The sequence below is a fragment of the Erinaceus europaeus genome, chromosome 18 (assembly GCF_950295315.1).
Source record: "Erinaceus europaeus chromosome 18, mEriEur2.1, whole genome shotgun sequence".
Taxonomy (NCBI): domain Eukaryota; kingdom Metazoa; phylum Chordata; class Mammalia; order Eulipotyphla; family Erinaceidae; genus Erinaceus; species Erinaceus europaeus.
Window position 1 is genome coordinate 62,046,208 of NC_080179.1, and position 24,359 is coordinate 62,070,566.

The following is a 24,359-nucleotide window of genomic DNA, read 5'->3' on the forward strand; positions in this document are numbered from 1 at the left end:
AGGTCTGCAGGTGTCTGTCTTTCTCTCCCCCTCTCTATCTTCCCCCTTCTCTCTCCATTTCTCTCTGTCCTATCCAACAACAACATCAATAACAACAAGGGCAACAAAAAGGGAATAAATAAATAAATATTTAAAAAAATTAAAAAAAAAAAAAAGATTCAGTCTGTGCTTTAAAAAGTTTCCTCAAGCTTCAGACAAGCAGTTGTGAAGTTGCTGTTATGTGCTGCCATCTGGTGTTCATTTTGTAGAATGCAATGTGTTTTCCTTACAGGGGAGCCTAGGTTGAGTTGGATGCTAAGTTGTTTGTTTTTGCATGCCCAACTCAGAATTGGCTATAAGGAAGATCTCCAAAGTGTCTAACTTGTATAAAATATCCTACCAATTAGAGATATTATAAATAATTGTTATTTGAATTCAGTTTCCCCTCCCTAATTGTGACAAGTTCTTTTGCCAATTTACACCTTGGGCAATATTTATTTTTATTAAATTTTTTTTAAATGTTTGAATTTTCTCTCCTAGAATCTGTTTCCTACAATGATTCTTTAACCTCAATATGAATCCCTCTCCTAATTGTTTTCTATAAATATGTGCAGAAAATACCTCACTTATTTCAGGTAGTTCTTTTGTGTATTTCCTTAAGAAAGTTGTCTATTTCCCGTGGCTATTACTTTAAGTACAAGACCACTTTTTTTGGGGGGGGGGGGCAGGGTCATCTTTAAGGCTTCACCGCACCAGGCTGACTGACTTTTTCAGATTGAGACATAGGTAGAGAGAGAGGTGAAGAAACCACATCCCCAAAGCTTCCTTCACTGTGGTGGGGGATGGGCTCGAACTCAGCCATATACATGGCAAAGCAGCCCAGTGAGCTGTTTCACTCACTCAATATCTTGATTTTTATCCCTCTCTGGAAGAAAAATGATGAAGTCTTAAAGTTAAGATGGTAAAATGATGAGGTATTGATTATCTGCTGCAATGGATAACTGGTAGTGGCCACTGTGGGGATGTCTAGAGAAAAAATCACTTGTAGCATGGTGCATCTGGTCCCAGCTCACTGATAAAAATGACTTTGCTCCGGGAGTCCAGCGGTAGCGCAGCAGGTTAAGTGCACGTGGCTCAAAGCGCAAGAACCTGCATAAGGATCCCGGTTTGAGCCCCAGCTCCCCAACAGCAGAGGAGTCGCTTCACAGGCGGTAAAGCAGGTCTGCAGGTTTCTAACTTTCTCTCCTCCTCTCTGTCTTCCCCTTCCCTCTCCATTTCTCTCTGTCCTATCTAACAACGATGACATCAATAACAACAACCATAAAAACTACAATAACAATAAAATACAACAAGGGCAACAAAAGGGAAAAATAAATAAATATTTAAAAAATTACTTTGCTAGGGAGTCGGGCTGTTGCGCAGCGGCTTAAGCGCAGGTGGCGCAAAGCACAAGGACCGGCATAAGCATCCCGGTTCGAGCCCCGGCTCCCCACCTGCAGGGGAGTCACTTCACAGGCGGTGAAGCAGGTCTGCAGGTGTCTATCTTTCTCTCCTCCTGTCTGTCTTCCCCTCCTCTCTCCATTTCTCTCTGTCCTATCCAACAACGACGACAACAATAAAACAACAAGGGCAATAAAAGGGAATAAATAAAAAAAAATGACTTTGCTTCAAGGAGAAAGGTAGGTAAGCACTTTCCAACCAAAGCTGTGTAGCTTTTTTCTCCTAGAGGTTCTCCTATTCCTCAGTATAGCCTTGCTCACTATATAAGGAATGGAGAGCTGTGTATCCCCTGCTCCAGAGAGACTTATATAAACAGCATTGAGTGCCATCTTCAAAATTGAGGAGCCTAAATTCCATAGGTATGACATTTCTGTCTTTCGGGGGGGAAATGTGTCCTGATTTAGCTTTTTCGTTATTTGTTTTGTATTTCCACATGTGAAATGGGGTATCGCTTACCTCCTCCATGCTTAGTATGCACCTCTCCGGATGTAGAGGTAAGCGACTTATGATGAGATACTTGCTTTTTCTTCACTTTTCTCATTTTTTTTCCTTTCTTCCTTCCTTCCTCTCTTTCACTTTTTTCTTTCTTTTAAATTTTTTTTTATTATCATTATTTATTGACTAGAGACAGGCAGAAATCAAGAGGGTAGGGGAGACAGAGAATGAGAGAGACAGAGAGACACTAGCAGCCCTGCTTCACCACTTGTGAAGCTTTTCCCCCGCAGGTGGACACCAGGGGGATTGAACCTGGGTCCTTGCACATTGTAATGTGTGCTCAACCAGGTGCGCCACCACCGGGCCTCTCACTCTTTCAGAGACCAGAACACTGTTCATCTCTGACTTCTATTGGTGCGGGAGACTGAACCTAGGCATATTTACTTTTATACATTATTCAGTCCTCAGCATTGTGTCTCACATGTGGTAGGCGCTCAGCTGACATGTAACTATTCAGTTATCCGAGGTCATAACAACACAGAAATGGCTCAACGTGTGTGTAATAGCTTATTTATTTCAAAGCATCTGAGAAGTCTGGAGACTATGTATAGAAATTCAGATGCTGGCCACTAGAACACCAAATCAGAAATCGTATATACCAAGCCAGTAGCATTAGATACTTTTATAGCACTAGGGAACGCATATCAAAATTCTAGGAAATTATGAATACAGACGAGTAGTCAGAGGTAAGGACCTGCAGCCCTTGTTAATGAACAATAGCAAATTCAGCAGGAAAATAATTTTTATTTTTATTATTTTTCTGAAAGAATGTATGTTCAGGGAGTCTGGCGGTGGCGCATTGGGTTAAGCGCACTTGGCGCAAAGCCCAAGGACTGGAGTAAAGATCCCAGTTCGAGCCCCAGGCTCCCTACCTGCAGGGGAGTCGCTTCACAAGTGGTGAAGCAGGTCAGCAGGTGTCTGTCTTTCTCTCCCCCTCTCTGTCTTCCCCTCCTCTCTCCATTTCTCTCTGTCCTATCCAACAACGAACAACATCAACAATGGCAATAATAATAAACACAACGAGGCTACAACAACCTGGGCAACAAAAGGGGGAAAAAATGGCCTCCAGGAGTGGTGGATTTACAGTGCAGGTACCGAGCCCAGCAATAACCCTGGAGGAAAGAAAAAAAAAAGGAAAATAAATTTAAAAACATTTATTTAAAAAAAGAATGTCTGTTTAAAAAAATCAAACGTTAAGAAGCATCTGCTAAGTGTCAGACAAGGTGCCCAGAAATAGAAAAGCTCTAAGAGAATGTAGACATGGGTGTTTGTCTTTTGTTTCTTTGTTTTATCTTTATTTATTTATTAGACAAAGATAGCCAGAAATTGAGAGGAGGGGGGAGATACAGAGGGTGAGAATCAGAGAGACATCTGCAGCCCTGCTTCACCACTTGTGAAGCTTTCTCCCTGCAGGTGGGGACTGGCAACTCCAACCTGGGTCCTTGCGCACCATAACGTGTGCGCTCAACCAGGTGTGCCACCACCCGGCCGTGGGTGTTTGTCTTTTATGGTGGTACTAAATGAGTAGAGGAGCTTTCTATTCTAGAATTGTTTCATCTTGTACTTAAAATGTTTCATCATATACCCTGAACTCATTTATTCTAAGTTCACTGAATTTGCAGAAATTCCCCACTTCCTATGTTGTCACTCAGTATCCTCAATAGTCAGCATTTGTAAGGAATTGCTTGTTATGAAAACTGTTAAAGACTTCTTAGAATCCTAAGAACTGCAGACAACAAAACGGTCCAAACCTATCTATCAAACAAGGAATGGTTTGGGCAGCTAAACTAAATAAACTTGACAAGACTCTTAAGAAGAATGCTCAAAAATGAAGATTCTGAATTAACTCATAGATTAAAAGTTGTTCCCCTGAGTGAGATAGTCCCACATCCACTCTTTCCTTTCTGTTTTATCTTACTTAACATGATTCTTCCAAGCTCCATTCAAGAAGAGATGAAGAAGTTGACTTATTCTTAATAGCTGAGTAGTATTTCATTGTGTTTATACACCATAACTGTGATAGTCACTCATATGTTGCTGCTTTTAAGTTTTGCCTAACACAAATTGTGTTTCTGTTAACATAGGTGTACTTAGATCTCTTTACATGGGTGTGTTTGTTTCCTTAGGATATATCCCTAGGAGAGGAATTGCTGGTTCCATTTATAGCCTTCTGAGAGTTTTCCAGACTGCATTCCACAAAGGCCTGACCAATTTACATTCCCATTAGTAGTTAAAAAAAATTTTTTCCCCCTCATCTGCAACCTCTCCAATATTTGTTGTTACTCTTCTTTCTAATGTATGGCATACTTATCAGAGTAAAGTGGTACTTCATTGTTGTCTTTACTTTCATTTCTCTGATAATCAGAACTTAAGAAACAAGAACAGGAAGGGAAAACACAAAGTAAAATTTGGAGTGATTTAGTGTATTGCACCAAAGCAAACACACACACACACACACACACACACACACACACACACACCCTGAAGGACAGAGAAAGTCATGGGAGGATGGGGGACTTTCAAGTCCTGGAATAGGTAATGGAAAAGGACCTAAGTTAGCGGTGAATATATTCTGCAGGCACCTCTCATAGCAAGATGTCTAATTGTACCGATGTGCCAAACTTGTTCCCACTAGGTGAATCTTCAGCTTTTCCTAGATTAGAGGCTAGAAAAGTCCATAGCAAAGAGACAGAGATGCCACTATACTTAAAAGTTGCTTGAATAGTCCATTATCTGGTACATTTGAATCAGGTTGAATAAAGTCCTGGAGGGGCCATGATCACTTGTGGAACTTTGAACTAAACTGCAGCATTCAGAGGCTCCTCACTTAAATGTTAGGACCTTTAATGTACATTCTATCCACTTCAAATGAAAATTTGAATAGTACTTTGAATAGTACTTTGAAGAGCACTTCAAAATGAAAATTTTGAATAGTAGGGACTATCTAGACTGGATACAAAAACCTATTCCTCTTATCCTTGCCCAAGCCAGTCTTATATGCAATTTCCCTTCCTTATTAGAACATTCCATTTATCAACCTGAAGTGACTTGACTTTTTCTTGTGTCTTTCCTTCACTTTTACATACTGAGGGCAATTTTGAATTTTACATGGGTGTGGCGTTGGGGGGAATGAATCCTGAATTGTACTTTTCATAGGCTGTATATAGTACTTACATATTTTGAGAATCTCAACCAAAACTATATGGAAATTACATACACATACACGTGTGTGTGTGTGTGTGTGTGTGTGTGTGTGTGTGTGTGTCTACCATTTACAGATTTCCAGATTAGAGGAATGGGGGTTGACTGTCAATCTAAGTGTGCAGACTTAAGGAAGTTACCTAAATTTTCTGAACCTGTTTCTTTCTTTGATAAATGGACATGGTAACAACTTCATTACCTCTTTGTGATACTAAACTTCCACTAGATAATCAAATATCATCAAGACACTGTGTATAATTCACAAAAATCAAAAGAAACAGCAGTGTTCACAAAGTTTCAAAACAGTTCATTCTGCTAAGATTCCAAAGCCAGCAGTTCTTTTTCTCTATCAGCAAAGAAATTACAGAAACAGCTGCATAGAAAAGAAGTGGTTTACTAGATTGAAAACTACTTGCATTGGGAAGCTTGATAGCCAGCTTCACAGATGGGGACATGGATGTCTGGGTCTATGCTCAATTCAGATAGGGTGACATAATAGTAGTCATATATATTTACAAAGAGATAAGATGGGTATGTCCAGTAGAAAAGAAAAGAATGAAATTATCATATAGTGCGTGATGAGAAAATGGCAGAAGAAAAATCCTCGGGGCATATGGTATAGTTGTAGGAGAAATTCACTGCCCAGCCTCTGCTAGTCAGCCCTTCCCTATACAGGACCTGAAGTCCTTATCAGCAAGGTTCTGTCTTGCTTAAACAAAAGCTAAAAAAAATAATAAAAACAATAAAGTGCAATAGTGTGAATTCTCCTATGGTAGGATTGTCATGCTCTGCAAATTAGGATGCTTAAAGCCTTAAACCACTTTTTTTTTCTTTTCTAAGCCCAATAGAGTCCATGTCAGTTATATTCAGAAGGGATGAAAAGCTGCAAAAAGTTATAACACCTCTTTGACTTGTTCATTAGCTTTACTTAACAGGCAACAGTTCACAACAGTTCAGAGTTCTAATAGAGAACTGTGAGATAATTGAATTTCATGCAACTTCAGTTCTAACCTGTTACACTGCCAAGTTTTAGGAAGGGAAGAAGAATGCCAACATGTTCTATAAATGATCAACATTGGAAACAGATTCAAATCAAAACCATTTATTCAGGCCTTGCTATAGACAGGAAGAAAATAAGGTATGATATCTCCCTGCCAGAAGATATAAAATAAGAATAATGACAGGCAGATTAAACATGAGCTCTATTATGTCTGATCTGAGGATGTTACATACTTCCTGATCACATACTTTCAAAATAGGGAATATATAAAAAAAATTCCTAAGTTAGATCCACAGTATATACAATGTTCTTCCTTGCCTTGTTGGGGACTATCTGATATGTCCCACATAAAGAAAAGTATGTAACTTTACCAATTCGCTTTATTGTTCAAAGGAGAAATGGGATCTTAGGTGAAAGAGGGAATGTGCTATCTGGTTTTAATTCTGTGATTCCCACCCCAACCCCCTTTTTACTGTTCATAATTTTGTTAAAAAAAAACACTCTTCATGTGAAGACAAGTGGGTCCAATTATAGTTTCCATATTTGCATGATGGAAAATTTACATTGTGTTAGTTTTATTTCTAACTATGATGTCATTGTTGTTGCTTTCTAAACACGACTGTATGTCAGTAACAATCCTCCAGACATTTAAGAAAATATACTTCTTGTAAATGTTAACTTTACAGAATCAGTGTTGTCCTTTCACTCAACCCCCTGGGTCTTAAGAGGATGGTAAAGACAGTGCATTTACGGATCTTGAATGGGTTATTTAAAACACACTTTATATAGTTTTCCATTGACTCAAAGTGTTTTGTCAACTTTTTTTAGCTTGCTCTTTGATTTTAACTATTTTGAAAAGTATTAAATCAATGAAATTTTAACAATATGATTTGATGAATAGGAAGAATAGGAAAGCTTCCAGTGGAGAGGATGGGATACAGAACCCTAGTGGTGGACAATGTGTGAGATTTTACCCCCTCTTAACCTATGTTTTTTTTTTTAATATTTTCTTTTTCTATTTTATAAATAAATTTTTAAAAAAGAACACTAAAAGAAAATTGATGGGTATTAGTCCCATTCATGTTTTGTCACCAAAAAGTAGTCATTCCATATAACATGAATACACACATGTCCTAGTGTTTGAAACAACACAAGTTCATCATTAACTCCATAGGTGTATTGTAGTCTGCTTTGTCTAAGACATTGTGTTTAGTCTTGAGGACATTTAGAGCAGGTTAGGTTTTCAGACTCTGAAATTAACCAACCCAGTGAAGAGAAGAGTGTCAATAAAGAAAAAGGTTTAGTTTTCTCATTTTACTTTGCTAGTTGAGGCTAACTGTAGACCAGTCAAATACAGACAGTGTCAGAAATAAGCTAACTAGGGCCAATAAAATAACGCACTTAGAGGGGAGTCTGGTGGTAGTGCAGCGGGTTAAGTGCAGTGGTGCAAAACGCAAGGACCCAAGGCATAAGGATCACGGTTCGAGCCCCTGGCTCCCCACCTATAGAGGGGTTGCTTCACAGGCAGTGAAGCAGGTCTGCAGGTGTCTGTCTTTCTCTCTCCCTCTTTGCCTTCCCTTCCTCTCTCCATTTCTCTCTGTCCTATCCAATAATGACGACATCAATAACAACAACATGAATAACTATAACATAAATAAAACAACTAGGGCAACAAAAGGGAATAAATAAATATTTTAAAAAATAATGCACTTAGATGGTGCATGGTTTGCCATGTGTGTCACAGGTTCAAGGCCAACATCAGTGCATAGAGGAAAGTTAGTTGTCATGGAGAGATAGATAGATAGATAGATATATATATATAGTGTTTTTTTTTCATTCTGATACCTTGGTGCATACTTGACAACACCATCACTCCTGGTGACTATTTTCTTTTCTTTGTTTGTTTCTTTTTTTGAGAAAGGATGAGACAAAAGAGTTTAAAAGGAAGAGGGAGGGAGAGGGAGAGGGAGAGGGAGAGGGAGAGGGAGAGGGAGAGGGAGAGGGAGAGGGAGAGGGAGAGGGAGAGGGAGATGAATGCTGTCTTGTTCTACTCCTCTTTATGTTCCCTGCCTGTGGGTGGGCACTACTCCTGTGATAGTGTGTGATCTTTACTGAGTGTGCCTCTACTGGGCCCTGTACTATATAGATTTTTTCCTTCTCTCTACCTGTCTGGTTTGCTCTTTCTGAAAAAGTTAGCCTGGAGTGGTGAAACACTGGAGATGCAAAAACAAAAAAATAAGCCTATGGTTTTGTCAGTGTTTCCTCTTTATAAATAGATTTTAAAAAGTCAATTAAGATAAAGATAATCTCTACTCATTTCAAATAATGCTCATATTATTCCTGTGAATGATTTCTTCAAATAATAATGCTTTCTTTTTATTTATTTTTTCCTAGGAAAAATTGGACTACTTCCTGGGTCGTCCTTTCTAGTCAAAAGATTGAATTTTACAAAGAAGCCAAGCAACAAGCTCTGTCTAATATGGTAGGTAATTCTTTTTCTATTGTTATTTTTTTAACAGAAATTATGAATTAACAGTTTGGTTTCAATAGAAATCATACTAAAGCTTCCAAGCTACCAGCGTCTGAAAGCAGATGGAAGAAATGACTCAATAAACTTTTAATAAGATGAAGGGAAAATAGAACTTAGTGTCTGTTTTATTAAGTGATGCATCTGGAGAGTAATCCTAACATGAGATGAATGAGGAACAGCTATGTCGTAATGTGAAGGTAACACTTTAAATTAAGGTGCCATTTATAAATGCTTTATTCTTGCTTATGAAATGATGGCTAAATGCAGCCACTTGCTCAAGTAATGTATTATAAAGCATGTTATAAAATGCATTAGTAATAAATGCTTAATATAGGAGATTATGGGAAGCTGTTTTAAAGAATATTATAAGATGTAAATTGTATTAAAACCATGTATGTACATCTTTAATACACGGGTTTAAGTTGTTATCTAGCATACTATAAAGTGCCTCACACATTAATAAATAATAATAAACTGTTTATAAATGGCATCTTAATAGAGGGTTTTATCAGTGAGGAAAGATTCTAAGTTAACAAAGTGATTTTTTATCTTACTCTAACTGTGACATTCACTATATCCAGCTAACCTTTACAAATATTGCTAGGACTCTATCTGATGAAGCTAATAGAATCTCTGTATCCTATAGCTGTTACAAAGTGAAATTTATATTATTATTATTATTATTATTATAATACCTGGAGGGGGCCCTCACATATTCCCATGAAGATTTGACAGTGATAGCAAGTAGGACCAATTTGGAGCTACCTATTGGGGCAACTCAAGCTCAAAACCTTGCAGCCCAAACGCCAGAGCTGCCACACGATGTGGTAGACAGTGGGCAAGTAGCATATCTGACAGCCTCCTGATTAAGAAGGACTCCAGGCAGGAACCAACCCGCCATACCCCATCGGCCTGATAGGCAGCGGGGGGAAGAGATCGCCTGGCAGGAGTGAACCACAATGAACTAATTTGTCGTTGGCAGGTAATAAAACGATGGAAAGTTCTTTGCTTTCCAGCCACTACCCCATTTGCTATGTAATCCTCTTAAAATAGGAAATAGAAAATCATTTGTGAAGAACTGTTTTTAAAGGGGAAGATTTTTAGTAAGAACAAAAGGTAGCATTTGGCTTGCCCTGATAATTGCTATAGCCTTTATCCCCAAGTGGCTTGCTGATTTTGGAGTCTCAGTGTGGTCCAATCCATAAACTAATTATGAATAAATTAAATATATATCTCAGCCCTTTGTGTTTTTAATTTAAGCTTCCTCAGAAATTTGTTTTAGGGTTTTGTTTTGGTTTTGGCTACAGTAAGGTAGAGATAATCTTTTTAAGAAAAATAAAAGTACCCCTAAGGGCCAAGCATAAAAACATCTCCCATTCACTCACAGGTCCTTTATTTTCTCTTTGAATGAGCTCAAAGGGGGTGGGGTGTGGGGGAGGGAGGCAAGATGGGAGGAAAGTGGCTTGCCTTACTGAATTTGGCTGCTGAGAAGATGATCTTCATCCTGCTGTGTGAGATAAATTCCACTAGAGCAGAGTGGATGTGAATATACTGGGATAAAGGAAGAAGAGATTCGATTCCAAATGAAAGCCTTTGTTTTACTTTTGCTTTACTATTTTAATATCCTCAAACCAGGAGACATCATTATCTGCTCCATAATTTTGTACAGGTGAAAGAAAATTCTCTTCTAGGTTGGCAGCAAAGTTGCCAACTCAGCTCACTAATTGTGCTCTCTCCTGTTCAACCTTCAGAATTGTAAATCAACAATAGATTTTATTCCTAGAAGGAATTCATTATTTATTTATTTAATTTCTGACAGTTCCTATTTAATACTTCTGGCCTCATATTTGATGTTCTTATGGTTTTTCCCAGAAATACATTGTCTTCAAAGTGAATTCAGGGCAAGAGCTGCATTTTGTGCTAATGGGGCAGTGAATTACAGATTTGCATTTGCTACATGAACTGTATTGCTAGCCAACTTCTTGGATTCATTTCTAATCAAATATTAAATGCCTAGTGGGGTATCCCACATTTACTAATTCTAGTTTCAGAGAAACAATATGATGATTGCCAGGCCTCGATTAAAGATGTGTGATTTGATTTTTGGAAGAGATTTATACTCCAGTCTCCATACTTCCCTGGTACCCTCTCCTACATGGCCTAGTATTGTTCACTGTGCTTTTGGGGGGCGGGGAAGTTTGTCCTTTATTCCAGGGGGTCAGTAGAAATGCCTATGTAAGGGTAGCATGCGACTTAAAAGAGTCAGTGGCATTTGTAGTTTTTACAGCAATGATCTTTGAATGTTAACGCAGTAACATTCACCAAAATAAAGTGGCTAAAGGCAGGGTTTTGAAGTTCGACAGCTGGGGACTTCATTCTAGTGTTGCCACTTAGGAACTAACAAAGTTCAACTTTCTTGAGCTTCAGAAATCTCATCTGTAAAAAAGGCAGAATGATAGCTTCTATAGAAGTAAAGAATCAAGTTAGTGTGTTCCAGGAAGTGGCACAGTAGATTAAGCACTGGATCCTCAAGTGTGAGGTCCCGAATTTAATCCCTGGCAGCACATGTAGTAGAGTAATGTCTGTTTTTCTCTCTCTCTCTCCTCCTAACTTTCTCAATCAATTAATAAAATATTTTTTAAAAAGAATGAAGTTAGTTAATAAAATATGTGTACTAGTCATAAAATAAATTATTATATATTACTCTAATATAATATGTTAAATATGTATTCTATGTTACAGCCTATAAAATGTAGTGCAATTACAATGTATCATTATAATTTTAGCTTTGTACTTTAATTTAAACATGTATTGAAGAGAAAATAGTTTAGTTCAAGGACTATCCAAATACTTTGGTCTCCAAAAAGAGAACTACATATCAAATAGTCAGATTAATATGTTGTATCTGAGTCCTGATTAATATTGAAAACAAAGATAGCCATTCTTTTAGATCTCTAGGCATAACCTTTATCATTCCCAATGTCCCTAACATTCCTCCATTGATTCTTTCCCTTACAACTTTCATGTTTAATGCAATATGTTACAAAATGTTGTGCCTGGTAGTATATTCCATGTTTGACTCGACCTCTGGAGTTCTGTTAGTCTATAGAAAATTCACATTTTTATCAACGAAAAAATTCACTTGTTTAATGTATTGCTTTGCCATATGTGAGGTCCAGGATTGAGCCCAGCCCTGACCACATTAAAGAAAATTCTGGTGCTATTCTCTCTCTCTCTCTCTCTCTCTATCTCTATCTCTGTCTCTATCTATATCTCTATCTCTCTTCCCCTCTCTCCTTCTCTGACTTTCTACCTCCTCTATCTCTCTCTAAAAACGAGACAACAAATAAGTGCAGAATCACTTAACTGCTGTTTATATAAATTAGAAATTAATGTTCAGTTCTCAGTGGTTCTCTAAATGGAAAAGAAAGACTGATCTATTCTGTTTTCCTTTCTAATAAATGTATTAAAAAGTAACCTACCACCTACTATCCCTGTTACTTCATAACAGAGAAACTATTAAAGAATATTCCAATCCAAAACCTAGGGAGGATACAATATCAGAATAAAAGGAAGTTGTTGCCAAGAAGGGAGACTATCCCCCTTCTTTTTTAAAATGTATTTATAAAAAGGAAACATTGACAAAACCATAGGATAAGAGGGGGTATAACTCCTCACAATTCCCACCACGAGAACTCCCTATCCCATCCCCTCCCTCAATAGCTTTCCTATTCTTTATCCCTCTGGGAGTATGGACCCAAGGTCATTGTGGGATGCAGAAGGTAGAAGGTCTGGATTCTATAACTACTTCCCCACTGAACATGGGCGTTGATAAGTAGATCCATACTCCCAGCCCCTCTTTCTGTCTTCCCTAGTGGGGTGGGGTTTGGGGAAGCAGAGCTCCAGGACACATTGGTGGTGTCATCTGTCCAGGGAAGTCTGGTTGGCATCATGGTACCATCTGGAACCTGGAGGCTGTAAAGAGAGTTAACATATAAAACCAAACAAGTTGTTGACTAATCAAGAACCTAAAGGCTGGAGTAGTGCAGGTGAAGAGTTGTTGGGGTCTCAATTCTGTAGATAGCTAGTAGGCATATTTTAGTTATATTCCTAAGGGCCTGTGGCTATACTAGGTTTTTGTTTGTTTGTTTTTTCCCCTGAGCCTGAAATCTGATATGTAGGTGGATCCAAGTTATTGTATGGGGAGATGATGTCATGGCTGGAAAAAGGACCAGAAAGCTGGATCAGGGAAGAGAGTAGCTCCCAAATATGGGAAAGGTGTATAAATATTGTTGACTGTAAACCCCATCAATTTGATGTGATCTGGGTCCATATTCAGCTTAGGAGCCTATGTGACATTTGTATCCCTGTAGATCTGCCCTCACATTCTGTGGTCATGAGTAGGAACATTCCAAGCTGCCCCAATACCAGGTGTAGCATAGAGTATGTTGTCCATCCTCCCTTCAGAGGATGGAGCATTCTCTACTGTGCAAGGTCCTATGGGGGCCCACAAAGAAGTCTGTTTTGTTGTTCCTGATATAGATGAGCAGTAACGATGGAGAGAGGGATTTATTCAAGGTCTAGGCCTATTAGTCATGTCTGTTTGGGAATCTCAGGACTCCCTGACTAGGACCCCAGCTGATGGAATGGCCTGATAGTGACTAAAGAGTCACCGTTAAAGTATGCCAGTCTGTTGACCTTATTCAGCTTTTGCAGTCCTTGCTTTGATAAGGATAGCTTGGGAGTGAGTGAGGGAACTGTAATAGGAAATAGGTGAGGAGGGTATCTATGTCTAAGTAGACACTATTTCATTATGGACTTCATACTGACTCATTGTAGACTATTGTGTACTTTTGCTTTCAGGTATATATTTTGCCCTAATTTATGGATACATGTGAACATGTGTCCTATATCATGGGGACTGTCCCCCTTCTATGTCTGTATACTGTCTCTTCTTGTCAAGTTCACTTCAGACAAGAGAAAGTTGGTACAAGCTGGCAGAAGAAGCATTTGTAAACCACTAGGTCCCCAGATTTGGATTTATTGGTTTATGTAGGAAAGAGCAGTGCTCATAGTCATATAGTTATTTTATTTTTCTTCTGATTTATAGTTCACTTTATTTTTAATAATATTTATTTGGCACTGAAATATATTCAGCAGTCATTAACTGTTTAGTTACTGTTATAACTGTTACCCAGATATATGCCCTGCCAGTACTCTAGAAGACTCCCCACTATTTGTCTCTTTGTCTTTCACAACCTCTCCCTTTTCCCCAGTGTTAAATTAAATTTATGTAATTATTTTATCAACTTTTATTGATCTGTAACCTACATCTCTTTCCTTTAAAAAATATCTTACTTGTCTTGTTTTGAGCCTATATACAGTCACAGTCTACTTCTTCTGTTTTTGTATCTTCCTCTATAATTTGCTTTTGTTTTCCTTTCATTTCTGTTTATTATTCCATTCTTTTTCTTCTAGTTTGCAAGTGATACATTTTGTTTTGTTCAGTTCGTGGTTTGTCTGAACTGCAATGTTGATTTAAAGATCATCAGACTGTAGCATAATCAAGAAAAGTATTTGAGGATAGAAAGCGTGATTGAGATCCACAACCAAGGGGGCAGTTTCAGGGTGTGTTCCATTAGCGGTAGTGCACAAGAGAAGTTATCAGGGGTCAGAGAGAAGCTAACTCAAGTCATCTCTTGGAGACTTGAGGTTGGTTCACAGGTGTCTTCAGACACTGTGCTGCAATTGAAGTCTGTGCCAATAGTCAGCAGATGACTTTCTTGTTTCTATAAAGAGGACGGTGTTGATGTCCTTTCAGAGTCAACTCAAGGACAAGAACTCAGTGAGTGGGTGTTTTGTTGTAGTGCTGATAGGGTGCTGAGTCAGGTACCTGAATCAGACTGATTACAGTTTACCAAAAAATTATCGTCACAGCAGTTAGAGATAAGATGCTTTGTTTGAGTTAAAGTACATCCCACAACAGCATTGATAGTTATATTAGATAAAAGCTAATCAAGCCTTTTCTCCATTTCCAAGAAGTTACATTACAGTATATTTAATTCATTTATCCCCATCCCACTGTACTGTTATTGCTGTCTGGTATTTTAATGCTTTTTTTTTAAATGTCAGTAGATATTATTTATTCTCTTTCCCAGAGTCAATGTTGATTTACATATACTCAGTATTTTCTATGCTCTTTACTATTTGTTTCTTCCAAAATCTTAGCCCTTTCTTCTAGGATTGTTTTTCCTTCTGTCTGAAGTATATTCTGAGAAATTTCTCTAGTAAGAGTTTTGTGATGACAATCTGTCTCAGTGTCTGCTTATTTCAAAATGTCTCTGTTTCTTGTGCATTGTGAAAATATAGAGAAGTGTAAGTTGACATCTATTTTCTTACAGCATGTCAAACATATCCTTCCACTGTTTTTTGTCATCCATTATTGTGACCAGGAAGTTACATGTTTGTCTAACTATTGTTTTCTGGCTTCTCTCAATATTTTTCTCATTACCTTTATTTTTTTTCAATTTTACCATGATACATCCAGATGTCAATCTCTTTATTTTTGCTTCTTCAGCTGTTTGGCTTTGTTTGATTGCTTCTGACTATATCTTAGAAAACTCCCAACTGTTATATTTTCAGCTATAGCTTCTTTTTCATTAGCTTATTTTCTTCAAAACTTCTACATAAAATTTTGCTAAATTTCCAGAGTCTGTCCTCCACATAACTCACACTATAATTTTTGTATTTATGAACTATATACAAATAATTTACCTTGATTTATCTTCTAAGTTTTATATGCAATCTTTCTTTGAGATATTCGATTTTTGTATAAATTCACATGACACTTCTCGAAGTTTGCTTCTCTTTTAAATTTATTTATTTTTAAACTTTACTGATTTTATTTGATAGGACAGAGAAATCAAGAGTGTAGGAGATATGGAAAGGTAGATAGAGGCAGAGAGACACCTGTAGCACTGCTTCACTGCTCAGAAAGCTTTCCCTTTATAGATGGGGATCAGGGACTTGAACCCATGTCTTTGGGCATGGTAATGTGTGCACTTAACCAGGTGTGCCACCACCCTTACCCTCTTTTAAATTTCTTATTCTTTGCTATAATTATTTCCTGCAGATATTTTAGTGTCTCTCTTTTATGTTTGTTAAAATTAGAAAGTATCATTGTTTTATGCTATGTCTTATTATTCTAATATCTGAAATCTATGTTAGTTTGTTTTTGATAGATTTCACTCATGTTAGTTTTTAACTTTCTCAGTCTGGTTATCCTTAATTTCATACTAATCACTGTTACTGAAATAACATGTGAGGTTCCCTAAGGCCTGGGATAAATACATTCAATTCTGAGGTAAAAAGGTAAAAAGGTCATGAACACTAAGTAACTGATTACCTCAATGTATGTTAACTTAAAATTTTCAGGAAGCATTCTACTGAACTACAACTTTCCAGAAACAAAATTATCCTTTATTATTTTTCTTTTTTATTTTTTGCTTAATTTTATTTAAAAGTAAATATGGTATAAAGTTTTTCTTTTCCTCTAGGGAGAAAAAAATAACAAGTTTTATAAAATCCAATATGTAAAAATTATTCTTTATGTTTTCCTTTCCTTTGCTTACTTTGTTCTTCTATATAGGCAGAGTTCTTTGTGTCACTCAAGATTGGAAAAAAAAGGAACAGGTTTAATTTTTTTTTCTTTCTATCCTATTAGAAGACCCTGAGCAGAACCTTTTCTGCTATTCTGCTAGGTTGATTGAACAAAGTTGAAATATATGGTATAAACAAATGCCCTTAGGCAAAGTGTGTGGTTTAGTTTGCTATTCAGCCTCCCTCTCTGAGTTTAGATATTTAGTCCCCCCCCCATATTTACTTTTACAGTTCCCAATATCTTCTAATCTTTTCAATGCTTTTAAGATAATTTTTTTAAAATGTATCCAGCATTTTTCATTGTTTTCTATAGAAAAGTTGCATAATTTCTTATTGTAATATACCTTACTTTCATTTAAATATGTATTTTGTTAATCAAGTTTGTGCTATTTATATAAGCCTGGGTGGGGAAAAACATCATAAGAATATGTATTGAAATCCTACAATGAACAGCTTGCTCGTTAGGGCTACATATAAGGCATAGAGATATAATCAAGACACAGTCTTTGCTTCATAACATCTCTGCCAAAAAATGGGTGGAGTGGAGTGGGTAAGATGAAATAAAAAAAGCAGAACGATTTTTGTTTTTAGATTTAATATAGAGAGAGCTCACATCTGTGAAAAATTTGATTTGGGCATTGAAGGATGGTTATAATTTTGATACATGGAGATTTGTGGCAAAGAATTCCAGTAGACTGAACTATATGAACAATAGCATGAATGTATGGGTAGGTAAGGTCTGTGCACTAAAAGGAGAATGATTTATTTTCTTGAGTTTGTTAGAAAGATTGAATTGTTTTAAGAGTTAAAAAGAAAGCTGAGGTTTGTAATGAGGGCAGCACTTTAATAAGATGTGCTTTTCAATTTTAATGTAAATAAATTTACTTCTGTAATCTTGGAGTTCCTATTTTCTAAGGATATCCTAATCCTTTCGAATAGTCTATCAGGGCTGTTCTTTCAACAAATACATAGTAATCAACAGCATGATTTAGATGTTACAAGTCTTAAAAGAGCCAGGCCTATTGTCTGATAAAGGCATAAGAAGAAGCAAACTATTTTTTTTCTTTTTTTTTCTCCTCCAGGGTTATTGCTGGGCTCGGTGCCTGCACCATGAATCCACCGCTCCTGGAGGCCATTTTTCCCCCTTTTTGTTGCCCGGTTGTTGCAGCTTCGTTGCGGTTATTATTGCCATTGTTGACGTTGCTTTGTTGTTGGATAGGACAGAGAGAAATGGAGAGAGGAGGGGAAGACAGAGAGGGGGAGAGACAGACAGACACCTGCAGACCTGCTTCACCGCCCGTGAAGCAACTCCCCTGCAGGTGGGGAGCCGGGGGCTCGAACCGGGATCCTTACGCCGGTCCCTGCGCTTTGCGCCACGTGCGCTTAACCCACTGCGCCACCGCCCGACCCCCCTATTTTTTTTCTTTGTATATGTGTTATATTTATGTATTGTGTAGAGACAGAGAGAAGGAGAAAGTGAGAAACAGAGACCTGCTGCACTACTTTACTGATTGTGATGCTTTCTCCCTACATGTGAAGTCTGGGGGACTGAACCTGGGTCCTTGCACATGGAAATGTGTGCTCTCAACCAAGTATCCCACCACCTGGCCCTGAAGCCAGTTATTTTAAGATCATGATTTCATTTTATTTACCCAAGAGCTAAAGTATTTTCTCAAGAGAACTTTCTTCTAGGGGCCGGTCAGTGGTACACTTGGTGGAGTATACACATTATCATTGGTGAAGACTCTGGTTCAAGCCCTGGCTCCTACCTGCAGGAGGAAATCTGTACAATAGATAAATTTTTAAATGGATATGATTCAGATTTATCCACTGAGGACCTAGAAATCAATAATAAGCACACCCATATGTTAAATAATTACAGTGAAACAATTAGGCTTGGCTTAGTTATATGGTAACTCAAGAGAGGAAAGTTACTGCCAGGAAGAAACAGTTCAAACTAAATCCGTATAAATAGCCATATTTGATCAGGCTTGTAAAGGATGAATAGAATTGTGATGCATATACAGGTTGAAAAGATAGTTTAGAGAGAACAAATTATGTAGCCAAAGATAAAATATGGGAAATTAACGGGGGTTGGGCAGTAGCGCAGCGGGTTAAGTGCACGTGGCATAAAGCTCAAGGACCAGCATAAGGATTCCAGTTTGAGCCCCTGGGTCCCCACCTACAGGGCAGTCGCTTCACAGAAGTTGAAGCAGGTCTGCAGGTGTCTTTCTCTCCCCCTCTCTGTCTTCTCCTCCTCTCTCCATTTCTCTCTGTCCTGTCCAACAACAACTACATGAAGAACAACAATAATAATAACTACAACGATAAAACAACCAGAGCAACAAAAGGGAATGAATAAATAAATAAACAAATAAATAGAAAGAAATTATACCTGCAGCACTATTTCATCATTTGGGTAGCTTTCCTTCTGAAGGTGGCGACCACTGGTTTTAACCAGGGTCCTCACACATGGCAACATGTGCTCTCTACTAGGTATGACACAGCTAGCTACCCAAGACTCCATTTTCTCCTTTCCCCTTTGGATCAAACTTATGACCACATTTTTTTTAAAAATAATGCTTTATTGCTATACAGGTGTTTTTTTTTTTTTTTTACATTATCTTTATTTATTTATTGGACAGAGGCAGCCAGAAGTCAAGAAGGAAAGAAGCAATAGAGAGGGAGAGAGAGTCACCTGCAGCCCTGCTTCACCATTTGTGAAGCTTTCCCCCTGCAGGTAGGGACTCGGGGCTTGAACAAGGATATTAAGATTTCTAAATATGTAGGCTCTCCCCATGATAAGTAGGTTTTTCTTCATCATCATAATCTTCTTCCTCTTCTTCTTCCTCTTCTTCTTCTTCTTCTTCTTCTTCTTCTTCTTCTTCTTCTTCTTCTCCTCCTCCTTCTTCTTCTCCTCCTTCTTCTTCTCCTTCTCCTATATCTCCCCCTCCTCCTCCTCCTCCTCCTTCTTCTTCTTCTCCTTCTCCTTCTATATCTCCCCCTTCTTCTTCTTCTACTTCTTCTTCTTCTTCTTCTTCTTCTTCTTCTTCTCTTCTCATTCTCTTCTTCTTCTCCTCCTCCTCCTCCTTCTCCTTTTCCTTTTCATTCTCCTCCTCCTCCTTCTTTTTCTTCTTCTGTTTGTTGTTTTTTGCTTTTGGTTGTAAGAATGGAACTACTATTAATTTATATGGGAAAACATTGACTGTTCCTAAATATGAAATGCTCAACTACCAAATCAAAAGCCTATCAAATATGAACATTCTGTTTTCTACATAATGAGGTAAATCTGCAGTCTCATTAGGTGAAAAATCTGAGAATTTGAATATAATCTTGTCTAACTCCAAGATCGTTTTTATTTTAATTTAATTTCTTACTTGGGATTAATAGAAGCTTACAAGGTTGTAAGATTTCATGTTTAGTTCCACACCATACCCACCACTACATCCTCAGTTCCCCACCTCCCCAATATAGCCGCCATAGTCCTCACAAATCATAGGAACAGTGTGTTTGCTTTTCTGGTTTTGTTTCAAGTTCATGTGTATCAGATCTGTAGATTCCATATATATAACTCCAAAATGTGTTCTCTTAACTAGTGTACTTTATTGTTTCTAATAATGATAATAATAATAATAATTTAAGGTTTTAGTCTGTGCTATGTGCCAGGTATGTTGCATCAGTTTTCTCACGTAATATCACAATAACTGCTTAAGGTGGGTACTTTTATCCCATACTGCTTTGAGATAGCCAAGAGTTATGGCAACAAATAAAATATGAATCTGATCCTGGTACAAGATGGTGGAGGAGGACCTAGGCTGGGCGTGAGAATGTTTTGCAGAAAGCTGAGAAATTTTTGCACATGCACCAGCAACTGTATTTACTGTAAGCCATTAATCCCCCAATAATAATAATAATAATAATAATAGAAAAATGAACCTGGGATTCTTAAGCCTAGTAACATGACATAGAAGCTTCTGTTTTTACCTAACACACTATACTGCTTCCCAGAGCATTTCACTGTAGTAATGAATTTAAATGTAGACTAAATTCTACAAATTAGAAAAATGACTGGAGAGTCTATTTTATCTTAGGAAATTGCAAGCTCTAAATCAGAAGCATTACATTGGTGAAAATGATAAACTGTAGAGTCAAGCTTCATGATTAAAACAGTTTTCTAAGATAGCCTAAGGTGAAGTTTATTGGACAGTAAGCTATTATCCATTTATAAAACATCCTATCAATTTCATAGATTTTTATGGTTATTAAAAATATGTAAGATGTCGAATTTATTGTGGTTGATGACCAAATCTTAAGAAAATTATAACCAGAGAACATGACTTCATTTATATTAATATCGACCACTTGGTTTAATTTTTTTTCATTACAAAGTTTATGTGAATAAAATACAAGAATTCAGTTTCCTCTATTTCTTCCCATCTTTGCTTGTCACCCTCCAGCTTGTAAACAGTTTTTTTTCTTCTAATTTTCAAATGAACCCAAATGATGAAATTAGCTAAAGTTCTCCAAATTACTATAAAATTGATAATTGTGCTAAGTTTTCCAGGGCACTGTCACTATATAATTAAAATATTAAAGAGATTTGAAACATCTTTATTACATGAAGATTGGTGGAACCATTGTTTACACCTCTGTTTTTATAATCGTTTTAAGGAGAGATCTGAAAAAGAGCTCAGTACTCCACAAAGATAAAATCATATCGTATTCATTTTGAACAGAATACTAAATAATTCATGAATAACTTTCTGATTGAAACAATCTTCATCTTTTTGTTAAATCACATCATTTTTATTCCCATAAATAGGTCCATTTTTGTTATTAAAATCATCTTTCCAGTGAATGATCATCGGCTATATTGCATTATTTAATTAATAGTATACTCATTATTTGCATTGGAAGTAAACAATATTTTCAGAAGTAGGCAAATTAATTCAATGAGGGCATTTAAATTATTCCTTTTCTGTTTGATTTCAAGACTATGGCTGAATGAGTGGTTTTAGAAAGTTAATACTTTATTAAATATCTGGGAAATGTTTTTGCCTTCAGAAGTAAAATTTGATAGTGTTTGTATCTGATTAGAAATGTTAGTACAGGGGAGACGGGCTGTAAGGCAGCGGCTTAAGCGCAGGTGGCGCAAAGCACAAGGACCGGCATAAGGATCCCGCTTCCCCACCTGCAGGGGAGTCGCTTCACAGGCGGTGAAGCAGGTCTGCAGGTGTCTATCTTTCTCTCCTCCTTTCTGTCTTCCCCTCCTCTCTCCATTTCTCTCTGTCCTATCCAACAACGACAACAACAATAATAATAACTACAACAATAAAAAACAACAAGGGCAACAAAAGGGAATAAATAAATAATAAAACAAATATTTAAAAAAAAGAAGTGTTAGTACAGCAACCTAGGGAGATATCATAATCCATAGTCTTTATGCAAGACTTTCTTGTCTGACCTGAGGCCCCAGGTTCAATCCCTAGAAGCACTGTAAACCAGAGCTGAGCAGTGCTCTGGTCTCTCTCTCTCTTTCTCTTTCTGTGTCTTTCTCTCTGCATCTTTCTCATTTGAATAAACAAAGGGGAAAATAATGTATTAGTACAACATAAAATTTTAAAAAAGAAAGTGTCTTAAAATCACATAATACAGTTAACATGCACTTTCCATGCTGAACATTCTAGTGGCAGATTCATTTCAGGGGAGATATGTTACTTATCAGTGTCATAATGTTTTTGACTTGTGTCAAAAGTGAAACTAGGCAGAGCCGGAGCCAAGATGGCAGCTTGGAGACAACACCTGGTGTGAGCTCTGCAAAGAAGCTGTTTTCAACCTGGGAATGTTGGGTGAAGCCACCAAGTTCCAGATGATACCATGATGCCAACCCGACTTCCTTGGGCAGAGGACCCCACCATGTGTTTTGAAGACCCCCCAGATCCTTGCCCCACTAGGGAAAGAGAGAAACAGGCTGGGAGTATGGATCAACCAACCAACATCCATGTTCAGTGGAGAAGCAATTACAGAAGCCAGACCTTTCACCTTCTGTACCCCATAATGACCCTGGGCCCATATTCCTGGAAGGATAAAGAATAGAGAAGCTATCAAGGGAGGGGAATAGGATACAGAGTTCTGGTGGTGTGGAAGTGTACCCCTTTTATCCTATAGTTTTGTCAATATTTCCATTTTATAAATTTTAAAAAGTGACATTAAATTTTCTGATTTGTATGCAAAAAAATTGAACAGAAACAGTGGTTGCCACCCACCTGACTGATGAGGATAAATTTCACTTGGCCTGGTTTAGGGTATACATGAAATCAGAAATGGACATGGAACACAGTTTACTTTAGTTGTATTCAGCACTGAGAAGATATCCTGGAGTCAATGAAAACACTTTCAGGTTTACTGCTGGTGCTCACACTCCCTAGTAAGTTGAATTACACATGCTCTTGGAACGATATAATTGTGGGTTTTTTTTTCTTAGATGAATTGCCTTCTTTGTACTAGAACTATATTAGGAAAGTTTAGAGTGTTAAAAGGTATGAGAATATTAAAACTTTTTGTCAGTGAAAAGCTGTCCCATGATTTAACAAATGCCCTGAGCCGTAATGATGACAAACTTCAGTCTTTTATTCTTATCTTTGTTAATAAGATCACCGAACTTATTGCATTCATCTATTTTCATTTTTTAGAAAATATCTCCCAGATAATTTAACAAGTCCTATCACCCTTTTATTAAAAATAGAAAGAATTCATCTCAATTTTCCCAATCTGTCCCTGGAAATCATGAATCTCTCTTAATTTGAGGATGTTCAGTATCGATTATAAAGAACTTTCTGTTACCTACAGATTGAAGTCTTCTCACAATCTGAACTCAGAAGATCTCACACTAACTTTCTAACTTAATTAGATTGCTTGCTATTCCACAATGTTGTTTCTCAACTTAATTTGAGGCAATCTCTCACTGGCATTGTACTAGGTAAATTGATGAAGTAACAAAAATAGTCTTAAATAGAACTCACCAGGCCTAGATTCAGGCCATAGTCACTAAAACATTACGCAGGGTTGAGGATATATAGTCATTTACATGATAGATTTTTTAGTTCTGAGGCACCAGAGATCCCAGATTTAATCCCCAGCATCACCATTATCAGGACAGAGTAGTGCTTCAGTTTATTAAACAAATCACAAGAGTTATTAATAAAAAATATTTCTAAGAATGGCGATTATCATACAGTGAGAACATGGTACAAAGCAAGAGATCAATGCATATGGGCAGACTTTCTTCTTCTAGCGTTTGGGTTGCATTGGATCGACCTTCCCGTGGTGTATTCCCGTGAGTACCCATTCATTGGGGAAACTGATGATCCTTCCTAGCCGCCGACTGAATCCACATGGATCCCAGTCACTTTCAAAGCCAGCAACAAACAGCTCCTGACAGCTTTCAAGCTGTTGGTCCTGCTCTTCGAGTCCTCCAACTTAATGTTGAGGGGCTGTCCTTTGCCAAACGCGTTCTTATTGGTCAACTGGCGATACAGCATGGGCAGACTAAACACATATGTTAAAGAATTAAGTAATTTTCTTTTTTTAAATCTAGTTTACTACTATTATTATTCCTTTATTGATTGCCACCAGGGTTATTGCTGGGGCGGTGCTGGCACTATGAGTCCATTGCTCCCAGAGACCATTTTTTTAGTTTTTTAATTTTTTTTTTTTTTGGATAAGACAGAGAGAAATTGAGAAAGGGTGAGACACAGAGAGGGAAAGAAAGATCAACAATGGTAGACCTGCTTCACCACTGAAGTGGATGCCCTGAAGGTAGGGAGGTGGCGAGCAGGGGCTCCAATGGGGACCCTTGCTCTTCATAATGTGTGCTTAACCAGATGTGCCACCGCCCAGTCCCCTAGGAATTAATTTTCTTTTTTTTTAATTGGAGTTATTATTGATGCTGGTCGTTGCACTTTGCGCCATCTGTGCATAACCCGCTCCGCTACC

At 37.6% G+C, this 24,359-nt stretch overlaps 1 protein-coding gene across 2 annotated transcripts in view; it reads left to right on the forward strand.

Moving 5' to 3' along the window:
• Positions 1-24,359, forward strand: part of ARHGAP15 (Rho GTPase activating protein 15) — a 785,763-nt gene that overhangs the window by 132,506 nt on the left and 628,898 nt on the right. For both annotated transcript variants that reach the window (XM_060178060.1, XM_007539658.3), the window contains exon 5: positions 8,570-8,657. In XM_060178060.1, coding sequence (XP_060034043.1) covers positions 8,570-8,657 — 88 coding nt within the window. The remainder of the gene's footprint in view (positions 1-8,569; positions 8,658-24,359) is intronic.